Raw genomic sequence first — 22,745 nt, forward strand, 5'->3', positions numbered from 1 at the left:
TTTCACTCTTCTGAGATAAATGATGTCTTTGATGCCCTCCATTTCTAAATTCTTCATCTGATCTGACAAAGAATGTTGGTTCAAAATTTTGAAAGTGTACTATCTATAGCAGTGTGCACATATTGAACATGACAGTTTAACAGGTAATGTGCTTTTTATACCCAGGGAGACTCATACTTGCTACCAAGTCAGCACAAGTTAATGTGTCGGCACTTAGATGCGACAATTAGAAGAGATCGAAGTCCCTGGGAAAGTTCTCAGAACCAGATTTTTTTATTTTTTTTCTAAACAAGTTAATTGTATGCTGCAGGTATGGTTTTTGACACATGAGTTAGGTAACGCAAGTGTCTAGGGGATCGCGCATACTACGAAATTTGCTTAACATGGAACTGCACTATCGATACATACGCCATCTATGACTATATATATAGTCTTTCTGTCCTTATATGGCAGCTGATATCTCCTTATGTGGATGTCATTCATTCACATTTCATTAATATGCAAATGTTTTTGGCAGCGACCCCTAGCATTTTCATTCATACCGTAGTGACGCCATTTTGTGGTTCGTCAACTTATAGGCAGAGAGAGCATTCACTTCGTTACTTTCTTAACTAGCCATATGTATGTGAAAAATACAACAATGCATGTATTTTGTGAGTATACAATTAATGAAAAATATTCTGATTAATTTTCTGATGAGGCTCTACTTGCTGAAATTGTGCTTCCGGCACTCTTCCTGAAGCGGTTGGGTTCCATTGACCTACTTAGTGTAGTGTTCCAACCCAACTACTGTACACAGTTCCAGTCACACTGTTTGAGTCACTAACGTTTTGCTTTATATCACAAAAATTACCACTGCAAATAAGCCTGAAATTATACCACTGAGTACTTGAATATGACTTCTTTCCGGCAGAATTAAGAAAGTCTTTCCCACATATTCTGTCCATTTCAGTATAGTCACAGAATAGATTGACAGGACCAATACATTAACACAAGAAAATAACTGTAAAGCTAACCATGCTTTGATAACTTAAGTCATTGTCAAACAGCAAACAGCTGAGCTGGCTGGATGTGGCCGAAGGTCACTGCCGCCGAAGGTCACCGCCGGCCGCCGCAGCGGTTTACCTGTATTTCTGCAAAACTTTATCTCCCTTAGTAGAACATTGGACTAACCTGATCAGCTGGATGTGAATGAAGTCGGTCTATTTGTAGCGTGGAACCATATTTGTGAGTTAGCACAAAGCTTTATCTCCCTCAGATGTAATATTAGACTAACCCAATCAGTCAGATTTTAGATGATTTTGTGCCGCTTTTGTAACACAAGTCAAAATTAAAAGAAGTGCTAGCAGAGACGTATATATTTGTAATATATACGTCTTTGGAAATACACATAATATTTGATAATATCTATGAATTGTTTACAGATAATTAACGGCAAAGATGGAGTGCGATATTTGCTGTATCAAACATGAACATCACAAGATATTTTTTCAGTACTAATGAAACATGATGTAGTGTGTTCAAGACAGGGATTGAAAGATATGTTTGTTACAAACTTGTTTCACATTTATTCAATTTAAAACGCATTGTTTCTGTTTACTGTTTGATGTTGTGAAAATATATCTTTGCTATATTATAGCAAGGACTTAGATAATCTAATTCCGTGATTATAGGAGTTTTTTGTACTAGAGTGGAGCCTACTTATTATGATGTCGCTTATTATAATTTTTTCACCATGTACCGATTTTATCCTTTAACAATGGACTTAGATATTATCTAATTCTGTGCTTTAACTAAGCAAAACAAATCGTTTATTATGATATGGTCAAAGGTTGGACCCCACTTATTATATAAAAAAAAAATCTGCCGTGAATGGATTTTATAAGGTAAAAAACTCAGGTAAGTTGTCCGTGTTTGACACCAGGACAATTGAACCTTAGGTCGGAATAACTGTACATCGCCCGAGGTGATCAACTGTTCACTCCAGGTACAATTTTCACACCTCGCTTCTACCCCGTCAGTGGAAAACAATAGATCGACCATCGCTTTCTAGTCATAACAAAACATGTGCAGTAGTCAATTGCTCCAATCAACATTTTCTGACACAAATTCTGATAGAAACGAGCATGCCTTCCATGACCCCTTCCATTAATATTAACGGTTGCCTTGACACGTCATGTGAGAAAATCATGCCGATTCAATGAAAATATTACTCCAGAAGGAAGACATGTGTTTTTAATCATTTAAGCAATGGCTTCCCTATTCTCTATTGCATTACAAGTTGATTTCTCTGTGTCTACATTGAAAAGTGTCAAAATCGGGGCATGCCGTCCTGACAGCATGGTGCCGGAAATCGATCCAAAGTAAATGTTATTGTCGTAAACAACTGACGACGACTGTTTTATTTACACTATACACTATTTTTATTGAAAAGAATATTTGATTATTGTTAAAAAAGACACATTTTGTGTTTTTATTTGTTGTTGTTTCTATGCAATTCCTCGACTTACGAGGCATGTGATTGTCACGTGATCGTAATTTACATAGCGCGGCAAAATATTATGACGTTTACGGGCCAAAATGTAACTTAACTTTGTGGTGCAAAATAGGTATATCATGACTATTTATATCCATTACGATATCGTTAGCTAGGATTAAGTATAACGGGAGTTCTTAGTTCTTGCTTGAAGTTATTTGAAAGTAAAAGTAGAATTTACATACTGATCATTACGACGACAAAATGAAATCTTCTCGAATTTTTTCAAAAAGTCGATATTAATGACAATTTACAAATGATTCCAATTATTACTTCATCAATTTGTATTATTACTCAGGTTTCCACATCTGATGATTATAGGGCATCTCACTTCCGGTTCAGACAACCTAAAAACGATCGAAAACAGCTTAATCGGTTTTTTGGTAAAATAAGCGGTTTCCAATGTGCTGTTATTATTGATTTCTGACATAATTTCGGACTTCTGTGGTGCAAAGCATGGCATTGTCGGGGGCTTGAAATCCCTGAACACTCATCCCTTCGATTGCCGATTGGCACGGACTCATACTATGGTACTATGCTGACTGCATCATCGAGTATCTTGACTTGTGAACTGAATGCTTTTGTAAAGATTGCGTGGCAAGGTACGTACTCTGAATCAGTTAATAACATGTTAATTTGTTCTGAAAAAGACAGTGTGCAATATAAATAAAACTCCAGAATGATATTATGTATCACCCCAAGCTTGTATAAAGCCAATATATAGTTCACGTCTCTGACGCACTGTCACCTTGATGTTGAAGTCAATATATTATGTTTTGAGTTCATTGCGAGCGTAGCAAGCTTATTTGATTTTAATATTTTCATTTCTTGAGTAACGATTCTGTAATTGTGTATCACACTGCCCGCACAATATCTGTACCCTCCCCTCTAACATGTCTATAAACTCGGTGTTGAACTGTTGACACTTCCAAAGCATCAATTAAATTGGTCAGAGAACCATGATAGAGACATTTGTACCTGTAAGGGCAGTGGTCCATAGTAGTAACAGGGTACAAGTGTTAAATTTTAAGTTTTTAATCCGAGAATCTTTTTCTTGCATGATGGATAAACAGGTTGGGTTTTTTCTGGTGAAATTTGAAATACATGCAAATATTCATGATTCATTCCACTCTGGCATTTTACTTAAAAAAAATGCAAGTTGGGAAAGTACAAGGTGGCTAGCCAAGACAGGTATCTAACTTAATTTTGTGCAACCCTATATGGTTCAGATTACATGCGTAGCAAAATAAACTGGAATGGTAACACCTGTCCGAAAAAAATCTTGATCCGCCCCTGGTCAGTTCTAAAGAAAATATAATAAAAACTGTTGAACATGGAAAAAGCATGACTAATAAAAATGACTGTTAAATATTATATAAAATAATAAACTTTGCAACAATAAAAACAACCAAAACATTAAATGATGTATTCTTTCTTGTATTTCAGGCAGAACAGGAAGATTTGGGTGATGTGAATAAATCCAAAGAGGCTGCAATTATCAAAAACAACTGGATTGGAACTGAAGATATTATCTGCAATAAAGATTTAACACGTGATCATTAAATGGACTGCATGATTGCCAGACATAGTATACATGCTGAGCAGTTGTGGCCCAATATGGATTCAGAAGTGTCCATCAAAGCCATTTTATTACATATACATTTTTTAGATACACTGGGAATACATGATATCTCATCAAAATAATTTCCTTATGGAGACCTTCCTTCTAGTTGAGGCCATAGCTCCCTCACATATCCTCCCCACCTAATCACTTTCCTCATTGGTTGGTGCATTTTGCAACAGTTCATGGGGCCCCCTTTATAGGTGTCGAGCCCCGTATTGGTATGTCCTGGAATCAGAACTTTATTTTAGGTTACAACCAATATTAAAATCCAAATATGTTAAAGTTGAAAATTGCCACGTATTTGAAGAAAGATATCTAAATGAGGAAGTTATGAAGGATGGGGGACTTTCCGATAAAAAATTCTTTGAGATGTATTTGCTGAGGAGAACCCCCACCCCCACCCTGGTCTTAACAGTCCAAAACCACTGGCATAACTGTTTGTGTATCAAATACTTGTATAAATACGCATACATTTAATATTTATGCCAGTGTGTAGTTTCATGAACATACTTCTGTAACTTACAGAGCAGTGTTAAACCACAAGAGGCTTGAAAATCTGTATATAACATACTATTAGTAATAACACAGCATGTAACTGTCCATGGAAATTTACCTGGCAAGTCTAGTACATTTCACATGATGTGAAATTAGCAAACAATAGTTAAGCTTAATTGACTCTACACCTGGAAAATTTTGGGGACTGTGATTAACTGTTGCCTCAGCACATTTCATGATCATACACAATACACTTGACTGACTTATTGTAGAATGATTCCATACTACACCCCTAATTTACAAACGTAAGAAAATTATATTTTGAATATCAGAAAAATATGAACTCAAAATCACTTCACAAGCCTACCCTATTTTTTGCATAAGAATAGATAACTGAAGTTTGATGTGGTTCATGTATTACAATATTTATTTGCAGTGAGATTGTTATGACACAATGTTAATTAGTCCCCCACCGGTCCCCGGATGGGGGCTATAGAAATTGAGTTAAGTCTCATGCTGTTACTATTAACATAATCATACGAGGAGGTGTATACTGACATATGACCCATGGCAACATCCTAGTTGACCTAAAGACATTTGTGACACACGTGCACGGCTGATGGTCTGTAGGAAATATATGTTTCACCCTCTACCAATAGGCACTAAGGAGATATTGCAACAGTCATAATTATTCATTCGGAAGTTAACTCTTTATTTATGGCAGAAGCAGAGCCCAAAGCTTCTTGAAGCAGTACTTGTTGTTGGCTTGGAGGGAAAATACTTTTCAGACTATTGCCAACACAGACATTAGATAAGAGTACATATTCGTTCACATCATTTTCAACAACTTTAAATGGCGTTTAACCTGCATCTCAACTGACTGTATTGTGTTAAACCGATAATGATAAAAGTTTGAAAATTAAATATCAACGGGTTTAAAACAGCCAAAAACATTCTGATCTTTTCTTTTCGAAGGAGAATTGTTGAAATCACAATTGTTTGGTGTTCTTCATGTCTCGCGAATTCGGCTGTTGGCGTTCCTCATCGGAATGACTGCCTTTAAGCATACACATTCTGGCGATATCGATGACCGATTCAGTCGGATTTGCAGACGATCAGAAAACTACTTGGAAAAGTGTATTTCATAACAAAAAATAATAGAAGATTTATCCGTATATAAGATTGAATCTTTTCTGAAACTTATTGTTGTGAAAACAACATTGTTATATTCCAATTAACGTTACCTGTTCTGCCCATGCCAGGTGACCCTGTCAGCGCGCAGATCTCCCCATATTCGAGGTGTCAGTCAATGCTAACGTTATATTTGCGACATGCTTTCTTATTAATTTCATGTGTTGGCATGGCTACTTGAACAGCATGTATGTATTTACACCTGGTAATTGTTTACCATTTTGATTGACAGGTGGAAATATATCTGTTGTAGCTTGGTCAATTATTTATCGGAAGATGATCATACAGAATAATGTGGTGACTTTCATGTCATTCTGACATATTTCTAGTTTAAAATTTTTAGATCACCTGGTCCGTCAACTTTTCGTTTAAAATGCAACTAGTCCTGAACGGCCTGTAGATTTTGACTAAATTTGGTCTGAAGCATCCTTAGGCCAGAGGGACTCAATTTTGTATAAACGGTGTGTGTGACCCCCCTGAGGGCAGAGGGGCGGGGCCCAATAGGGGAAATATAGCAAATTCTTTAAAATCTTTCTTCTTCTGTAGGTATGAAAGGATTTGGTCCATATTTGGTGTGGAGCATCCTTGGGTAAAGGGAAAACAATTTTGTATAATCGGTGGGTCTGGCCCCCCTCGGGGCTGAGGGGCGGGGCCCATAGGGTAAATATAGCAAATTCTTTAATATCCTTCTTCTGTAAGACCCCTCTAGGGGCATAGGGGTGGGGCTCTGTTTGAAGTTTGTTCTCGCTATATCTCAAGTACTGGATGGATCTTTCTAAAATTTCATATGTACTTACAGCACCTACCATGTATCTTTACTTCATACCAATTATTTTAAACATATTCAGGTGAGCGATACAGACCCTCTGGGCCTCTTGTTATTGAAATTGTATCAATAAAAGTGATTATCCTCAAGCTAAAAGCAAACAGGACATAAAATTTCATACACAAAGAGTGGACAAAATATTCAAAGTGGCTTTAAAATTAATGTATTTTACATTTTACAATCACTTTACTCTTGGTGAGAGTGGTCTTCCTTGAACCAAAAATCAGAACTTTTTACAGGGGAATTTAATGTACACAATGACAGGTATCTATATTAACCCTTAGGCTGCTACATTGATTTCTATGTAAAGGGACGCCACTGCTGAATTAATTATTGAAATATAAATTAATTTACTTAATTTTTCAAATGGGCATAACTTGAAAAATATTTGTTATAAAAGTTATAGGAAAACTGTTCGTTATTGTCTCTAGTTTATATTAACGTTTTTGATTCTAAAGTTGCTTCAGTATTTACCTGTACAGGAGGTAATAAAGGTAAGAAAAGGTGAAACTTTTAATTAATCGGATTTAAGCACCAGAAAGATCATTTTAAAATTGTTTTTGTCAGCAAAAATCGTTTAGTTGTTCTCTTTTTGTGTGTATTTTTTGGATTATCGTTTATATTTGACGAGTTACCGTTTATTGATTAAACCGACGTTTATTCTTCGAAGACTTGTGTTTAGTTTTGAGTATAACCGTTTATTTTTAAAACAGAGTGTTTGTTTCATAACTGCATGTTAACTTTTCACAGAACAGAGTTTGTTTTATAACTGCATGTTTACTTTTTATGGAACAGAGTTTGTTTTATAACTGCATGTTTACATTTCAAGGAACAGTGTTTGCGTTTCAAGGAACAGTGTTACGTTTTGGTGGAGCGTTGACCTCTCGCGGCAAATCGTTTATTTTTAGCAGAAATCGTTTAATTTTCGAATATCTTTTGTTCTGTCGGGTTCTTTCATGTCTGCCGACCGGCCACGCTCTCGTCCGCGACAGGCTTATCTTATCGGCAGTGTAGCTGCTCGCACCAGTCAAGTTTACCTGTGCTCGGTCATAGCGCTCACCCGTGACGTACGTAGCCGTTGGCTACCGGTAGTCTGAATCGTAAAAAGCACCGCTGTAACTGGTTCGTCATTTTCCATTGCATGCACTAAAAGTGACGTTTCTGTTAATAAACACACGATTAATCTTTTGTTCTACGCCACCAACATAAAGTGGGCGTTTTCCTTGTTTTACGAAACGTTAGTTTTATTGTACAACATGATCATCGAATCAATGTACCCAAAGGACGTGTTATATTGTACAACATGATCAGCGAATCGATGTACCCCATGTACGTGTTTTATTGTACAGCATGATTTAAATACAAGTGAATCAAACTATCCGTAGAACGTGTTGTATTGTACAGTATGATCAAAAAATACAAGTGAATCAAACTACCCTTAGTACGTGTTTCATTGTACAGTATGATCAAAAAATACAAGTGAATCAAACTAACCTTAGTAAGTGTTTCATTGTACTCCCCTAACAAATTAAAGTACTCCTGGATTATTATTTTACTCGTGGCTTTTTATTTTACCCCCTTTATTTGCCTGTGCTCCGCGGCAACAGGATCTGCGCCGGCGGTCAGCTAGGCCTTTGATCTAACCGAGTAGTAGCCTGTCGACCACTTCCAGCTGCCGCGGGCGGTGTCAAACATCACCAGGTAGCTCTGTTCATGTGTGAATACTTGTCTGTTGACAGCTCGCCTCATAATCAACAAAGTGTCTGTGCTTTGTTCACCTATGGTAATTTGGTGTAATCAGAATTAAACTATGGAACTGTGCCGTGTTTGTAATTTACTTCAGTCGCGTCTGTTAAAATATGTTTGCTTATTACTCGATTTGTAATAGAGAATATATTTAAATGAATGTGTCGTGTTTGTACTTTATTCGGCCTGATGGTCTAAAATACGTGTTTATTAAACAATCGATTAATATGTCAAATTAAAACTATAAAACTGTGCCGTGTTTGTAATTTACATCGGCCTGGTGTTTTGAAATACGTGTTTGATACATACTCGATTTATATGTCAAATTTAACTTTGAAACTGTGCCGTGTTTGTTACATACTCGAACAGTACCGTTAAAATACATGTTTAAGTATTCCATTTATATGTCAAAATAAAACTATGGAATTGGGCTGTGTTTGTAATTTACTTCGACCTGGTGTTTTGAAATACGTGTTTGTAACATAATCGAACTGTGCCGGTAAAATACATGTTTTATACACTCCGTTTATATGTCAAATAAAACTATGGAATTATGCCGTGTTTGTAATTTACTTCGGCCGTGTCTGTTGAAATATGTTTGCTTATTACTCGATTTGTAATAAAAATATATTTAAATAAATGTGTCGTGTTTGTACATTATTCGGCCTGATGGTCTTAAATACGTGTTTATTAAACACTCGATTAATAATTAATATGTCACATTAAAACTATAAAACTGTGCCATGTTTGTAATTTACTTTGGCCTGGTGTTTTGAAATACGTGTTTGTAACATTATCCTACTGTGCCGTTAAAATACATGCTTTATATACTCCATTAATGTCAAATAAAACTATGGAATCGTGCCGTGTTTGTGATTTATTTCGGCCGTGTCTGTTGAAATATGTTTGCTTATTACAGTAGATTTCTCTTAATATCACTTCCCATTTGTCAGAGAAAAACATGATATTAACAGAAACATGACATAAACAGAATACATATTTTCAGCCCTCAAAACCGGAAGTGAACTTAGTCAAATGCCTAAGTAATGAGGCTCTACGAAGAAGATTGATATTTTGTAACTAACCTTGTTCTTTACCCTAGTTGAAATATAGATATAAGTAAATAAGTATAGAAATCAATATATTATTTGTATTTCATTTCAGTATGCAGTTACATTTCATATAGTAAGTAGCAAAATGATGATCAGTACGATTGTAATTATGCTGTAGGCATACAGGTGTTTGGCAGGATCTGCATCAAATTCAATTGTAAACAAGAGACTTGGTAAATATTTACCTATATCTTGATATATATACTGTTCTTTTGCTAGTAACATCTTTTTATAGGTTAATTTCCTTAGATATTTGCTGCAAGTGTGTAATCGAAGATAGTACACATGTTATAATTAGTTGAAAGAATTACATCACACTTGGTATTAGAAAAGTTTACTGATGTTAGACTGTCCTAGCTCCCCTAACCACAGGTGAATATCATGTTAACAAGTATGTAAGTCAACCTATTGTTTAACAGTCAGCCAGGTGTAACCTATTGTTTAACAGTCAGCCAGGTGTAANCAGTCAGCCAGGTGTAAAAAATACCCTGTTAGACCGAGGCATTGTTTACATAATGCGGTCAGGGTGTGACAGAAGGTCCCCAGGGCATTTATCATGAATCATTACCACCGTTTACCTGTATTTTTTTGGGGACAGTGGCCAAAATAAAGTGATATTAAGAGAAATCGACATAAAATCAGGTGATAATAAAAGAATTGAATTGCATAGATTATATAGCAGGAAAAACGGTGTATCAAAAAAACATGATAATAACCGAAAAGTGACATTAACAGACGTGATATTAAGTGAAATGTACTGTACTCGATTTGTAATAATAAAAAATAATAAAAAAATGTTGTGTTTGTACTTTAATCGGCCTGATGATCTGAAATACGTGTTTATTAAACACTAGATTAATATGTCAAATTAAACTTTGAAACTGTGCCGTGTTTGTTACATACTCGAACAGTGCCTTTAAAATACATGTTTAAATATTCCATTTATATGTCAGAATAAAACTATTGAATTGGGCCGTGTTTGTAATTTACTTCGACCTGGTGCTTTGAAATACTTGTTTGTAACATAATCAAACTGTGCCGTTAAAATACATGTTTTATACACTCCATTAATATGTCAAATAAAACTATGGAATTGTGCCGTGTTTGTAATTTACTTCGGCCGTGTCTGTTGAAATATGTTTGCGAACTTTGTTGTCACAGTCAGTCTTGAATGTCCTTTGTACAACCCCCATGGCCCAACTGCAACGTGGGGCCGACTTGTCCCGAAGAAGGATGACGTCCCCCTCCTTGACTTCACGCTGATCATCCCTCCATTGTTGCTGAAGAACGTGTAGCCTGGTCTGATGATATTGTGACAGGGATGCTAAGGCAGCTTGATGAAAGGACTGAAGCACTCAGCGAAAGATGTACTCGGTCATCCCGCTACTGTAACAGTCATCAATCAGCCAAGTCCAATGCCAGCTCTGAAGCAAGAAGAGCACGGGCAAAGGCAGAGAAGGCCAGGGCGTCAAGAGAATTTCTGCAAAAGGAAGCATTGATTCTTAAGAAGCAAGCAGAGTTGGATGAAGAACAAGCACATGCTCATGCTAGAGCACAACGCAAGCGACAAGAACTTGATGTAGACCTTAACCTGGTTAAAGAAGAAAAGGTTTGTGCTGAAGCTGAAGCTGAGGCAGAAGTTTATGAGGATTTTGCAAATTTACAAGGAGGTAGCCAGTCAGGGAATTCCAACATTTCACTGCCTAAGAATGCTGAAAGCTCTTATGAGCAAACAAGGGCCTATGTTGCCTCACAATTGAACGTTGCGAACCCAGGTGTTTTACAGGCCACAGCACCACCGTTCCTCCCAAGGGAATTATTTTGCAACAATTATGTTCCACCAGTAAATCATATTCCTCAAAACACACCTCGAGTGAAGGATGAGGCTGTGCCCTCTTTAGTAAATTACTTGGTGCGCAAAGAACTTTCTTCATCCCGGCTCACTACATTCAATGATAGACCGGACACATATATATCGTGGAAGACAAGGGAAAAGGTTACTTTGGGACCGCCTTGATGAGCGTTATGGCAGCCCTGAGATCATAGAAGCATGTCTAAAGGCAAAGTTGGACAAATTTCCAAAAGTTGTCGAAAAAGCAAGGATGTACGAATTAGCAGATGTGCTTACAGAAATTCTTGTGCTGAAGGACAACCCAAATTACCAACCAATTTTAGCATATTATGATTCCCCCATAGGCGTAAGGGCAGTAGTTGCCAAATTACCCCCACGAGCCCAGTCAAAGTGGTCTGATCGAGCCTTTGCCTAGAAGCGTAATAACCATGTCGCCTTTCCCCCGTTTTCATACTTTGTGTCATTTGTGAGGGACATGGCACTTCTCATGAATGATCCTGGCTTAGTGAGCTATTCAGACATGGGACATAGCCGACGAGGCGTCGGCACCCAGCAGTCGCAGTCCAACCGTGGCCCAGGTGTCAATGTTAAAAGGACTGATATCCAAAAGGAGATGCCTGTTCAGACATCTGAGAGATGTCCTATTCATCCTGACAGTCGCACGCACACTTTAGGCGATTGTAGAGAATTTCTCAAGAAGACGCTCCCAGAGCGTTTGAAGCTTGTGAAGGACAATTCGTTTTGTTATAAATGTTGCGCTACTGACAAACACATTGTTAGGGACTGCAAGGCTGAAGTAAAGTGTCTTACGTGCGGCAGCAAGAAACATATCACGGCTCTTCATCAGCCTCGGGACAACTCTTCAGGTCTCAATAAACGGGACAAATCCTCTAAGGCAGAAGGATCTCGTAGTGGGGAGGCTCTCCAGAAGGAAAACTCTTCTAAAGTGGAAATGTTGCATGGCGGGGAGGGTCTTCAAACGGTCAACAGCAAATGCACCTCAGTCTGTGGAGGACGTTTTCAAGGCCGGTCTTGTGCCAAAATCGTTTTGGTTGAAGTGTTGTCAGAGAACCAGCCAGGTAAAGCCGTTGCCACGTATGCTCTTCTCGACGACCAGAGTAACCGTTCGCTAGCTTCAAGTGAGCTTTTAGATTCCTTAGAAGTCACTGGTGAGGAAATAGAGTACACGTTGTCTTCATGTTCGGGAAAATTCAAGTCGACTGGTAGGAAGGCTAAAGGTCTAGTCATTCGGTCAAGTGAAGGTTCCAACAGTTCCAACAGCTTCGCTTTACCTCCTTTGCTTGAATGCAATGATATCCCTAGCGATGATTCAGAGATACCCACACCTGAAATTGTTCGTCACTTCAGTCACCTTGATGAGATCATCACGTCTATTCCAGAATATAGATCAGACTGTTCAGTTGGTCTGTTAATAGGTAGAGACCTCCCAGAAGTACACCATGTGCAGAAGCAAATCACAGGACCGCGTGGAACTCCTTTTGCACAAAGGACAGGATTGGGTTGGGTTGTAGTTGGTGAAGTCTGCCTGAACAAAGTTCATCCTCCTGTTGGTCCAGTCAGTATCAGTTCTTTTAAAACAAACGTTGTGAATGGCCGTGCATCAATATTTACTCCATGCAAACACAATATCTGCCTGAAGGAAGACATTCAATACGATCCATTATTCAACAAAACTAAGGATGACGAGAAACCGGCATGGTCTGTTGAGGACAGAGAGTTTTTGGAACTTATGAATTCGGAGTGCATTCAGGACAAGAATGGTTTCTGGACTGCACCTTTACCCTTTCGTGATCCAGAGATGAAAATGCCCAACAACAGATCAGTAGCTTTAAAGCGAGCTATGATTCTTGACAAGAGCTTAAAGAAGGACAACCTCAAACGAGATCATTTCATTTCTTTCATGCAGAAGGTCATAGATTCTGGTGCTGCTGAGGTTGCACCTTCCCCACAAGGAGAGGTGTGGTACCTCCCTATCTTTGGAGTGTATAACCCAAAAAAGCCAGGAAAAGTTAGAGGGGTGTTTGACTCATCAGCAGAGTTCAAGGGAACATCACTGAACCAGAACCTGCTGTCAGGTCCTAACCTGACCAACAGCTTGCTTGCCATTCTTCTACGTTTTCGGAAGGATACATATGCGGTGTCTGCAGACGTGGAACAGATGTTTTATCGGTTTCTGGTGAAGGAGGAACACCGGGATTATCTACGCTTTCTGTGGTACCGTGACAACAACCCACATCTTGACTTGATAGAATATAGGATGCGTGCACACGCTTTCGGGAACAGCCCCTCTCCTGCTGTGGCTGCCTTTGCTCTTCGTAAGGCTGTTGAAAAAGCAGATGACGACGTTCAGAATTTCGTCAGAAATGACTTTTATGTTGATGATGCTTTAAGATCCGGCCCAGATGCCAAGGAGTTGGCAACTCTCGTGAAAAGAACACAGGCGGCTCTGCAACAGAATGGCAATATTCGGCTACATAAAGTCATATCTAACAGCGTTGAGGTTGTCAAGTCATTCCCCGTGGATGATTTGGGTGAGGAGCTCAAGTCACTTGATGTTCAAGAGGAAGGATTACCTACTCAGAGCAGCCTTGGCGTATCATGGAACTTAGCCTCGGATACCTTCCAATTTCATGTACAGCTGCCTGAGCATTCAGAAACTCGTAGAGAGATGTTGTCGACATTAAACAGCATTTTTGACCCCATTGGTTTTCTTTCTCCATTCACTATTCAAGGCCGGATATTGTTAAGGGAACTAACTTCCGGAGCAGATTGGGATGCTCCTCTACCTATCACTTACCAAAACAAATGGAGCAACTGGAAAACATCCTTAGAGAAGTTAAAGGACACTCAGATTCCTCGAATGTTCACGCCTGTTTCTACAAGCACGGCAAATAATGTTCAGTTGCATGTGTATTGTGACGCCTCGGAGTTAGCTGTTGCCGCGGTCGCATACTTGCAAATCTACTTGGACAATTGTTCACACGTTGGGTTCGTCATGGGAAAGGCCAAGCTGGCTCCTTCCAAAGGTCATACGATTCCCAGATTGGAACTGTGCGCTGCGGTCTTAGCGGTGGAAATTGGTGAATTTGTTTGTGAAACTCTTGGGACCAAAGATGTCAGATATCATAGTGACAGTCGAGTTGTCCTGGGCTACATTAATAACAGAACTAGGCGATTCTACACATACGTGGCCAATCGCGTGGAGAGGATACTTCGAAGCTCTAAACCATCACAGTGGTCATATGTCTCTACTCACGACAATCCATCAGACCAGGCTACACGTTCTTCAGCAACAATGGAGGGATGATCAGCGTGAAGTCAAGGAGGGGGACGTCATCCTTCTTCGGGACAAGTCGGCCCCACGTTGCAGTTGGGCCATGGGGGTTGTACAAAGGACATTCAAGAGTGACTGTGACAACAAAGTTCGCAAGGCGGAAGTCAACATTGTCAAGGATGGTGGAACAACGCTACTGACGCGACCAATCAACGAGATGGTTGTTCTTTTGCAAGATATATAGGTATATGAAGAACAAACAGACTCCTCATTCTTGTGTAAATAGTGATATCTTCAATATCAGACGGGGAGTGTGCCGGAACGTTATTCCGTGTTTGTGTCTAAAACTATCGTGTGACTGCATTACCTCCCTTGATGAAAAAGCGGCATGGTTCCAGATTGAAAAGCTGTGACTTGTTTGTGACCGTTATATCGGATGGTGTAAGTTTTAGTACAGGACATATAAACAGTATATGCAGAAATGACCCATTTACCTTTGTGTATAAGCAGAAACGTTTGTCAATTGCAGTATTCTGCATATTTCAGTTATCTAAGCGCGGTTTGAACTGATCAAGACGTTTCGTCCCCAAACATTGTTTTCGTATACAGAGAATGTTGTTGATTCATTTGCTGTGTCTTGATAACTATTCATGAAAGTTCTGAACAGTAATGGGAATCTAGTGACAGTATTAAACATTCCAATAGAATGCTAGCCCCTGTCATGATGTTTGATATAACCCTTTAGTTGTTTACGTCTCGTACACATGTTACCGTACTTACTCGGCTGGCAGCCCTGGTCTTTAGCTATGGTAAGGTTTGGCCCTATTGTGTTGTTTATTATTTTCCAATTATGTTTAGCAGATGTGTGTATAATGGCACATATTTCATTGAGCTTTTTGGTAATTCAATTTAAATATTGAGTAATATTGACACATAATTCTGATGTGTAATTTGGGCTTAGTATTGAGTAGATACGGTATTCATTTGTGTCCAGATTCTTTGATAGTCTGTTTATGTTAATTGCAGTGTACATGTATACCTACTAGTGACACTCTACCACATTGTATCCGGAGAGGCACCTCCGTATTGTAATAATAGGCCCACCCAGTGTAAGTTTAATAATATAGAATAATGTTTACTTGGTGCAAATGTAAATCCAACTATCAGTGATATCAATTTGCCAAACCTTAAGTTTATTCATATTTTATATGGACAAAATGTAATATAAAGCGAATCAGATATATGGTTAATAGTTGAGATATTTGTCGAATTGAACATATTTAATTTGGTAAACATTTACATTGAATAAATAACAAAGACAGTTTTGTTTAATTTGATAAAGTTTAATTGTGAAATTTGAAACATACATGCTATTCTGTGTACAGCAAATGGTAAAAGTGTTTATAATTCATGCCTTGTAGTTTTACGAGATCCAATAAAGATGGAGCAGTATCTTGAGGAACTCTGTTATCTGTCTGTCCAAGTCTGAGGCAGAACAGTAAAAACTTCGGCCGTGTCTGTTGAAATATGTTTGCTTATAACTCGATTTGTAATAAAAATATATTTAATTAATGTGTCGTGTTTGTACTTTATTCGGCCTGATGGTCTAAAATACGTGTTTATTAAACAATCGATTAATATGTCAAATTAAAACTATAAAACTGTGCTGTGTTTGTAATTTACTTCGATCTGGTGTTTTGAGATACGCGATTGCCTCGGTAGCCGGTAGCCGGTAGCCGGTAGCCCTGATCGCTAACGCGCACAGTCATTGTACTACTGTGTGCTATCAAGCGTGAGCTTCAGACCACTCGCTCCCCCCCCCGTGGGTTTTCCTCCACCACGAAAACACCATTTGTTCCCTTAGCGGCGGCGTAATAAAAGCTCTACAGAGCTTATGTTTGTTGTTGACAATTGTACACGACGTTAAATAAAGATTATTATTATTATTACATACTCGAACTGTGCCGTGTTTGAAATTTACTTCGATCTGGGTTTTTTAAACATAAATATGCTGGTGTTTTGAGATACGTGTTTATAACACACTCGAACTGTGCCGTTGAAATAATACACTCCATTAATATGTCGGATAAAACTATAAAACTGTACCGTGTTTGCAATTTGCTTCGACCTGGTGTTTTGAGATACGTGCTTTTTTATAAAAAAAACAACCGAATATCGTATATTATACCACGGACTTACATCTAATCTAATTCGTAAGTCAAGGCACTAGGCCACTAGCCTAATGTAAAAACGCATGTAAAATACATTTAACCGCTGTTGAAATTTACTTTAATACTTTCGACAACATGTTTTCTTCCAACACTGGAAACAAAAAGAAACGCGCCGGTACACAATACTACCTGTGTTAGTTGGAGGATTGGTTGTAAATGCCCTTTGGCCACGACATTCACAGGTAACACCTCTGAGGTAATTAGTTCACCTGTTAACTCACAGGTAGGAATCGTAAATGCCCCTTGGCTATAGTATAATGTGGTAAGAAGTACAGGTAATTAACATACCTTTTAATTCACAGGTAAGATATTTAGATGTGTCAACTGTATATTACTATACCTTAGCTAAAAGTTATAGTGTACATTGAATGTAGTTAATGCAGGCACGGAATACGATTTCCGTTATTCAGTCTTGAAGGTATAACTTCTCTTACTAAGGATTGATGTCTTTTTTTTGTCGATTGATGACTTAACCCATACAACACATATTGGTTGCTGTCCTTACTTACACTGTTTTGCAGATAATATATCAATATGTAAAGTGGGAATGTCAGAGTGGTTACGCATAACAAAAATGTATTTCAAAACACCAGGTCGATATAAATAACAAACACGGCACAATTCCATAGTTTAATTTTGACATAGTAAGTGTATAAAACATCATACATGTATTTCAAAACACCAGGCCGAAGTAAATTACAAACACGGCACAATTCCATAGTTTAATTTGACACTTTAATGGAGTGTATTATTTCAAAGGCAGAGTTCGAGTGTGTTACAAACACGTATTTCAAAACACCAAAAAGTAAATTACAAACACGGCCCAATTCCATAGTTTTATTTTGACATATAAATGGAATACTTAAACATGTATTTTAACGGCACTGTTCGAGTATGTAACAAACACGGCACAGTTTCAAAGTATAATTTCACATATCAATCGAGTATGTATCAAACATGTATTTCAAAACACCAGGCCGAAGTAAATTATAAACACGCACAGTTTTATAGTTTTAATTTGACATATTAATCGAGTGTTTAATAAACACGTATTTGAGACCATTAGGCCGAATAAAGTACAAACACGACTCATTTATTTAATTATATTTTTATTACAAATCGAGTAATAAGCAAACATATTTCAACAGACACGGCCGAAGTAAATTACAAACACGGCATAATTCCATAGTTGTATTTGACATATTAATGGAGTGTATAAAACATGTATTTTAACGGCACAGTTCGATTATGTTACAAACACGTATTTCAAAACACCAGGTCGAAGTAAATTACAAACACAGCCCAATTCCATAGTTTTATTTTGACATATAAATGGAATACTTAAACATGTATTTTAACGGTACTGTTCGAGTATGTAACAAACACGGCACAGTTTCAAAGTTGAATTTCACATATAAATCGAGTATGTATCAAACATGTATTTCAAAACACCAGGCCGAAGTAAATTATAAACACGGCACAGTTTTATAGTTTTAATTTGACATATTAATCGAGTGTTTAATAAACACGTATTTGAGACCGTTAGGCCGAATAAAGTACAAACACGGCCCAATTCCATAGTTTTATTTTGACATATAAATGGAATACTTAAACATGTATTTTAACGGTACTGTTCGAGTATGTAACAAACACGGCACAGTTTCAAAGTTGAATTTCACATATAAATCGAGTATGTATCAAACATGTATTTCAAAACACCAGGCCGAAGTAAATTATAAACACGGCACAGTTTTATAGTTTTAATTTGACATATTAATCGAGTGTTTAATAAACACGTATTTGAGACCGTTAGGCCGAATAAAGTACAAACACGGCCCAATTCCATAGTTTTATTTTGACATATAAATGGAATACTTAAACATGTATTTTAACGGTACTGTTCGAGTATGTAACAAACACGGCACAGTTTCAAAGTTGAATTTCACATACAAATCGAGTATGTATCAAACATGTATTTCAAAACACCAGGCCGAAGTAAATTATAAACACGGCACAGTTTTATAGTTTTAATCTGACATATTAATCGAGTGTTTAATAATCACGTATTTCAGATCATCAGGCCGAACAAAGTACAAACACGACACATTCATTTAATTATTTTTTTTTATTACAAATCGAGTAATTAGTAAACATATTTTAACAGACACAGCCGAAGTAAATTACAAATACGGCACAGTTCTATAGTTTAATTCTGATTACACCAAATTATCATAGGTTAACAAAGCACAGACACTTTGTTGATTATGAGGCGAGCTGTCAACAGACAAGTATTCACACATGAACAGAGCTACCTGGTGATGCTTGACACCGCCCGCGGCAGCTCGAAGTGGTCGACAGGCTACTACTCGGTTAGATCAAAGGCCTAGCTGACCGCCGGCGCAGATCCTGTTGCCGCGGAGCACAGGCAAATAAAGGGGGTAAAATAAAGCCACGAGTAAAATAATAATCCAGGAGTACGTTAATTTGTTAGGGGAGTACAATGAAACACGTACTAAGGTTAGTTTGATTCACTTGTATTTAAATCATACTGTACAATAAAACACATACTTGAGGTACATCGATTCGCTGATCATGATATACAATAAAACACGTACTTTGGGTACATTGATTCGATGATCATGTTGTACAATAAAACTAACGTTTCGTAAAACAACGAAAACGCCCACTTTATGTTGGTGGTGTAGAACAAAGGATTAATCGTGTGTTTAGTAACAGAAACGTCACTTTTAATGCATGCAATGGAAAATGACGAACCAGTTACAGCGGTGCTTTTTACGATTCAGACTACCGGTAGCCAACGGCTACGTACGTCACGGGTGAGCGCTCTGACCGAGCACAGGTAAACTTGACTGGTGCGAGCAGCTACACTGCCGATAAGATAAGCCTGTCGCGGACGAGAGCATGGCCGGTCGGCAGACATGAAAGAACCCGACAGAACAAAAGATATTCAAAAATTAAACGATTTCTGCTAAAAATAAACGATTTGCCGCGAGAGGTCAACGCTCCCCCAAAACATAACACTGTTCCCTGAAACGCAAGCACTGTTCCTTGAAATGTAAACATGCATTTATAAAACAAACACTGTTCCGTGAAAAGTAAAAATGCAGGTATAAAACACACTCTGTTCTGTGAAAAGTTAACATGCAGATATGAAACAAACACTCTGTTTTAAAAACAAATGGTTATACTCAAAATTAAACACAAGTCTTCGAAGAATAAACGTCGGTTTAAACAATAAACGGTGGCTCGTCAAATATAAACGATAATCCAAAAAATACACACAAAAAGAGAACAACTAAACGATTTTTGAAAATTAAACGAAAAAATGACAAAAATTCACGGTAAGGGTCCACCAGTGTACGGTCTAGTTTATGATTAAATCATCGATAAATAGTTTGCAGAAATCAATCGGCTCAAAACGTATCAATGTCAATGTTCAATTCGACCTTACCTGCAGACGACATGTGCGCCTCGGTCCGCCGATTTTTTCATGTTTGTGTAGGGCACAAAGCCGTTCATTGGAAAGTTACATATTATGTAACACCGAAGTATTTCCACATCAACCATGTCAAACCCTTTAAAACCTTTATTATCATCGTAGGTGACGCTAGAGAATAAATGTTTACCATCATATTCATCACTTCAATCTACACGTCTGCCATTTTTATGACGTTTTTTTCCGATTTGAATTTCATGCACACTTTGATTATTACTAGGGTACATTGCCGGGAATATCGAAAGTAATGACAAAACAACCAATCAGAAGCCTTCTACTATACGCTTTCGGGTTTGGTATAGCAACAGTCCGCTTTCACACTTCCTGTTTACTGACCAAAAACCTACAGACCACTATCGTGGTGCGTAGCACTGACGGCCCGACTTTTAGAAACGACTATTGTGGCGCGTAGCAGCCTAAGGGTTAAAAAAGATGCAAATGAATTAAAATTGTGATATCAAAAATGTCAATTTATTGATCTTTTACGGAACCAATTCACTCAATCATGTACACATTGGACATCATTCTAGAGCCCACTAGCGCATGGTATATTATATGTCAGGTACATATTTAACCAGAGGCTATCGCATGGTATGCTGTTCTCACGTGCATCCACACTGTAAAAGCGATTTACTCGACAGAGCTTAATTCGCACGGCAGCGAAAATCGGAACGACCTCGAGCTTGTGAACTCATGTAATCATGTGAGGTTGATACACAAAACACATCAGTCTGCATTCCATGCACTTCATATATGACCTCCTGGAAGTCGTGTGGTCTTATGTCAGTGTCTTCCCCGGGAGTCAGTTTATGTCTTTTATCGGAAGCGTTATTTTTAAGTACACATTTCCCAGTAAAATCTTGATATCAGTTGTTGGCAAATCATCGTCGCGCACATGTATTGTTGTTTACCAGGTGTTGCTATAAATTACATTACGGTATTGAAATACCCGATACGCAATACTGAAATGACGACACGGTGTACATACACATTTTGATAGAGACAATTGAGTCCGCTGTACTTTTTTTGGTAGGATGTCACAAAATGGACACTAATGACAATGTGTAGAGCCACCTCAATACATATACTAAGTCAACTGTATACTGCAGGCATGGGCCAAGTTACTCTTAATACATATACTAAGTCAATTGTATACTGCAGGCATGGGTTTGGTGACTGTAGGAAGCCTCTCAATGACACAGCTCTGCTTGTTGAAGAGATCGTTCACCAACAGGTGTCAGCACTGGTAAGTCTTATCTTACATTACAGCCTCTGGTCACACTTGCTGGTCAGATTATCATCCACTGTCTGGATACTGTTGACTGTAGCTGTGTTGGGCTTGTCATGTGTGGTTTTGAATTAATGACCTTGATTTTACCTGTTACAGCTTTATCAATCTTGTGATGAAGTGACCTTGAGACTTAGATGTTATTGACCTTGACCTGTTAAGTATAGCTATGTTACTTTGTGGTTTGACAGGCTTGAAGTTTTGACAATAATGACCTTAGGTTTCCTTAAACAGTCGTCCGTCCGTCAACTTTTTCTTTGGAACGACTTCTTCTGAAGAACAGTAGAACCTAGGGTTATGATATTTGGCCAGTAGGTACCTGGGATGAAGTGCTATAAAGTTTCCTCATTAAAATGACCTTGACTTACTTTCAAGGTCACAGTGGTCAAATATGTGAAAATTTTCAAACAACAATATCCTAAGAACCATTTGAACTAGAGTCATGATACTTGGGTATGTTATGTAGACCAGCAGTGCGAATATTTTTCTCATTACAGTTATGAGATTGAAAGGTCAACTTTAAATGCTAGTGTGGGGTTTAAATGTCAACTTTGGTTAAAATCTTTAACAATCTTCTTCTCAAGTTCCATTAGGCCCAGGGTCATGACATTTGGCCAGTAGGTACCAAGGATGGAGTGCTATAAATTTACCTCATTAAAATGACCTTGACCTACTTTCAAGGTCACAGCGGTCAAATATGTTAAAAACTAAGAACCAAGGACTAGGGTCATGAAACCTGGGTATGTTATGTAGATCAGCAGTGTGAATATTTTTCTCAGTTACAGCTATGAGGTCAAAGGTCAACTTTAAGTGCAAGTTGGGGTCAAAGGTCAACATGAGTCAAAGGCTTTAACAATCTTCTTTTCAATTTCCATAAGGCTCAGGGTCATGATATTTGGCCAGTAGGTACCTGGGATAAAGTGTGATATATATTTTCCTCATTAAAATAACCTTGACCTACTTCCAAGGTCACTGGTGTCAATTATGTTAAAAACTTCAAACAACAATATCCTAAGAACCATTTGGAGTAGA

At 37.9% G+C, this 22,745-nt stretch overlaps 1 protein-coding gene and 1 long non-coding RNA gene across 3 annotated transcripts in view; both read left to right on the top strand.

The window, feature by feature from the left end:
- LOC110454296 (transcription initiation protein SPT3 homolog) overlaps nt 1-22,745 on the top strand; it is a 146,875-nt gene that overhangs the window by 97,617 nt on the left and 26,513 nt on the right. For both annotated transcript variants that reach the window (XM_021503738.1, XM_021503739.1), the window contains one exon: nt 21,587-21,671. In XM_021503738.1, coding sequence (XP_021359413.1) covers nt 21,587-21,671 — 85 coding nt within the window. The remainder of the gene's footprint in view (nt 1-21,586; nt 21,672-22,745) is intronic.
- Nucleotides 14,854-16,184, top strand: LOC110454297. Its single transcript, XR_002463363.1, has 3 exons — nt 14,854-15,118; nt 15,704-15,786; nt 16,099-16,184. It is a non-coding gene; the product is annotated as an uncharacterized LOC110454297 (long non-coding RNA).

Source organism: Mizuhopecten yessoensis, unplaced genomic scaffold (genome assembly GCF_002113885.1).
Source record: "Mizuhopecten yessoensis strain PY_sf001 unplaced genomic scaffold, ASM211388v2 scaffold7763, whole genome shotgun sequence".
NCBI lineage: Eukaryota > Metazoa > Mollusca > Bivalvia > Pectinida > Pectinidae > Mizuhopecten > Mizuhopecten yessoensis.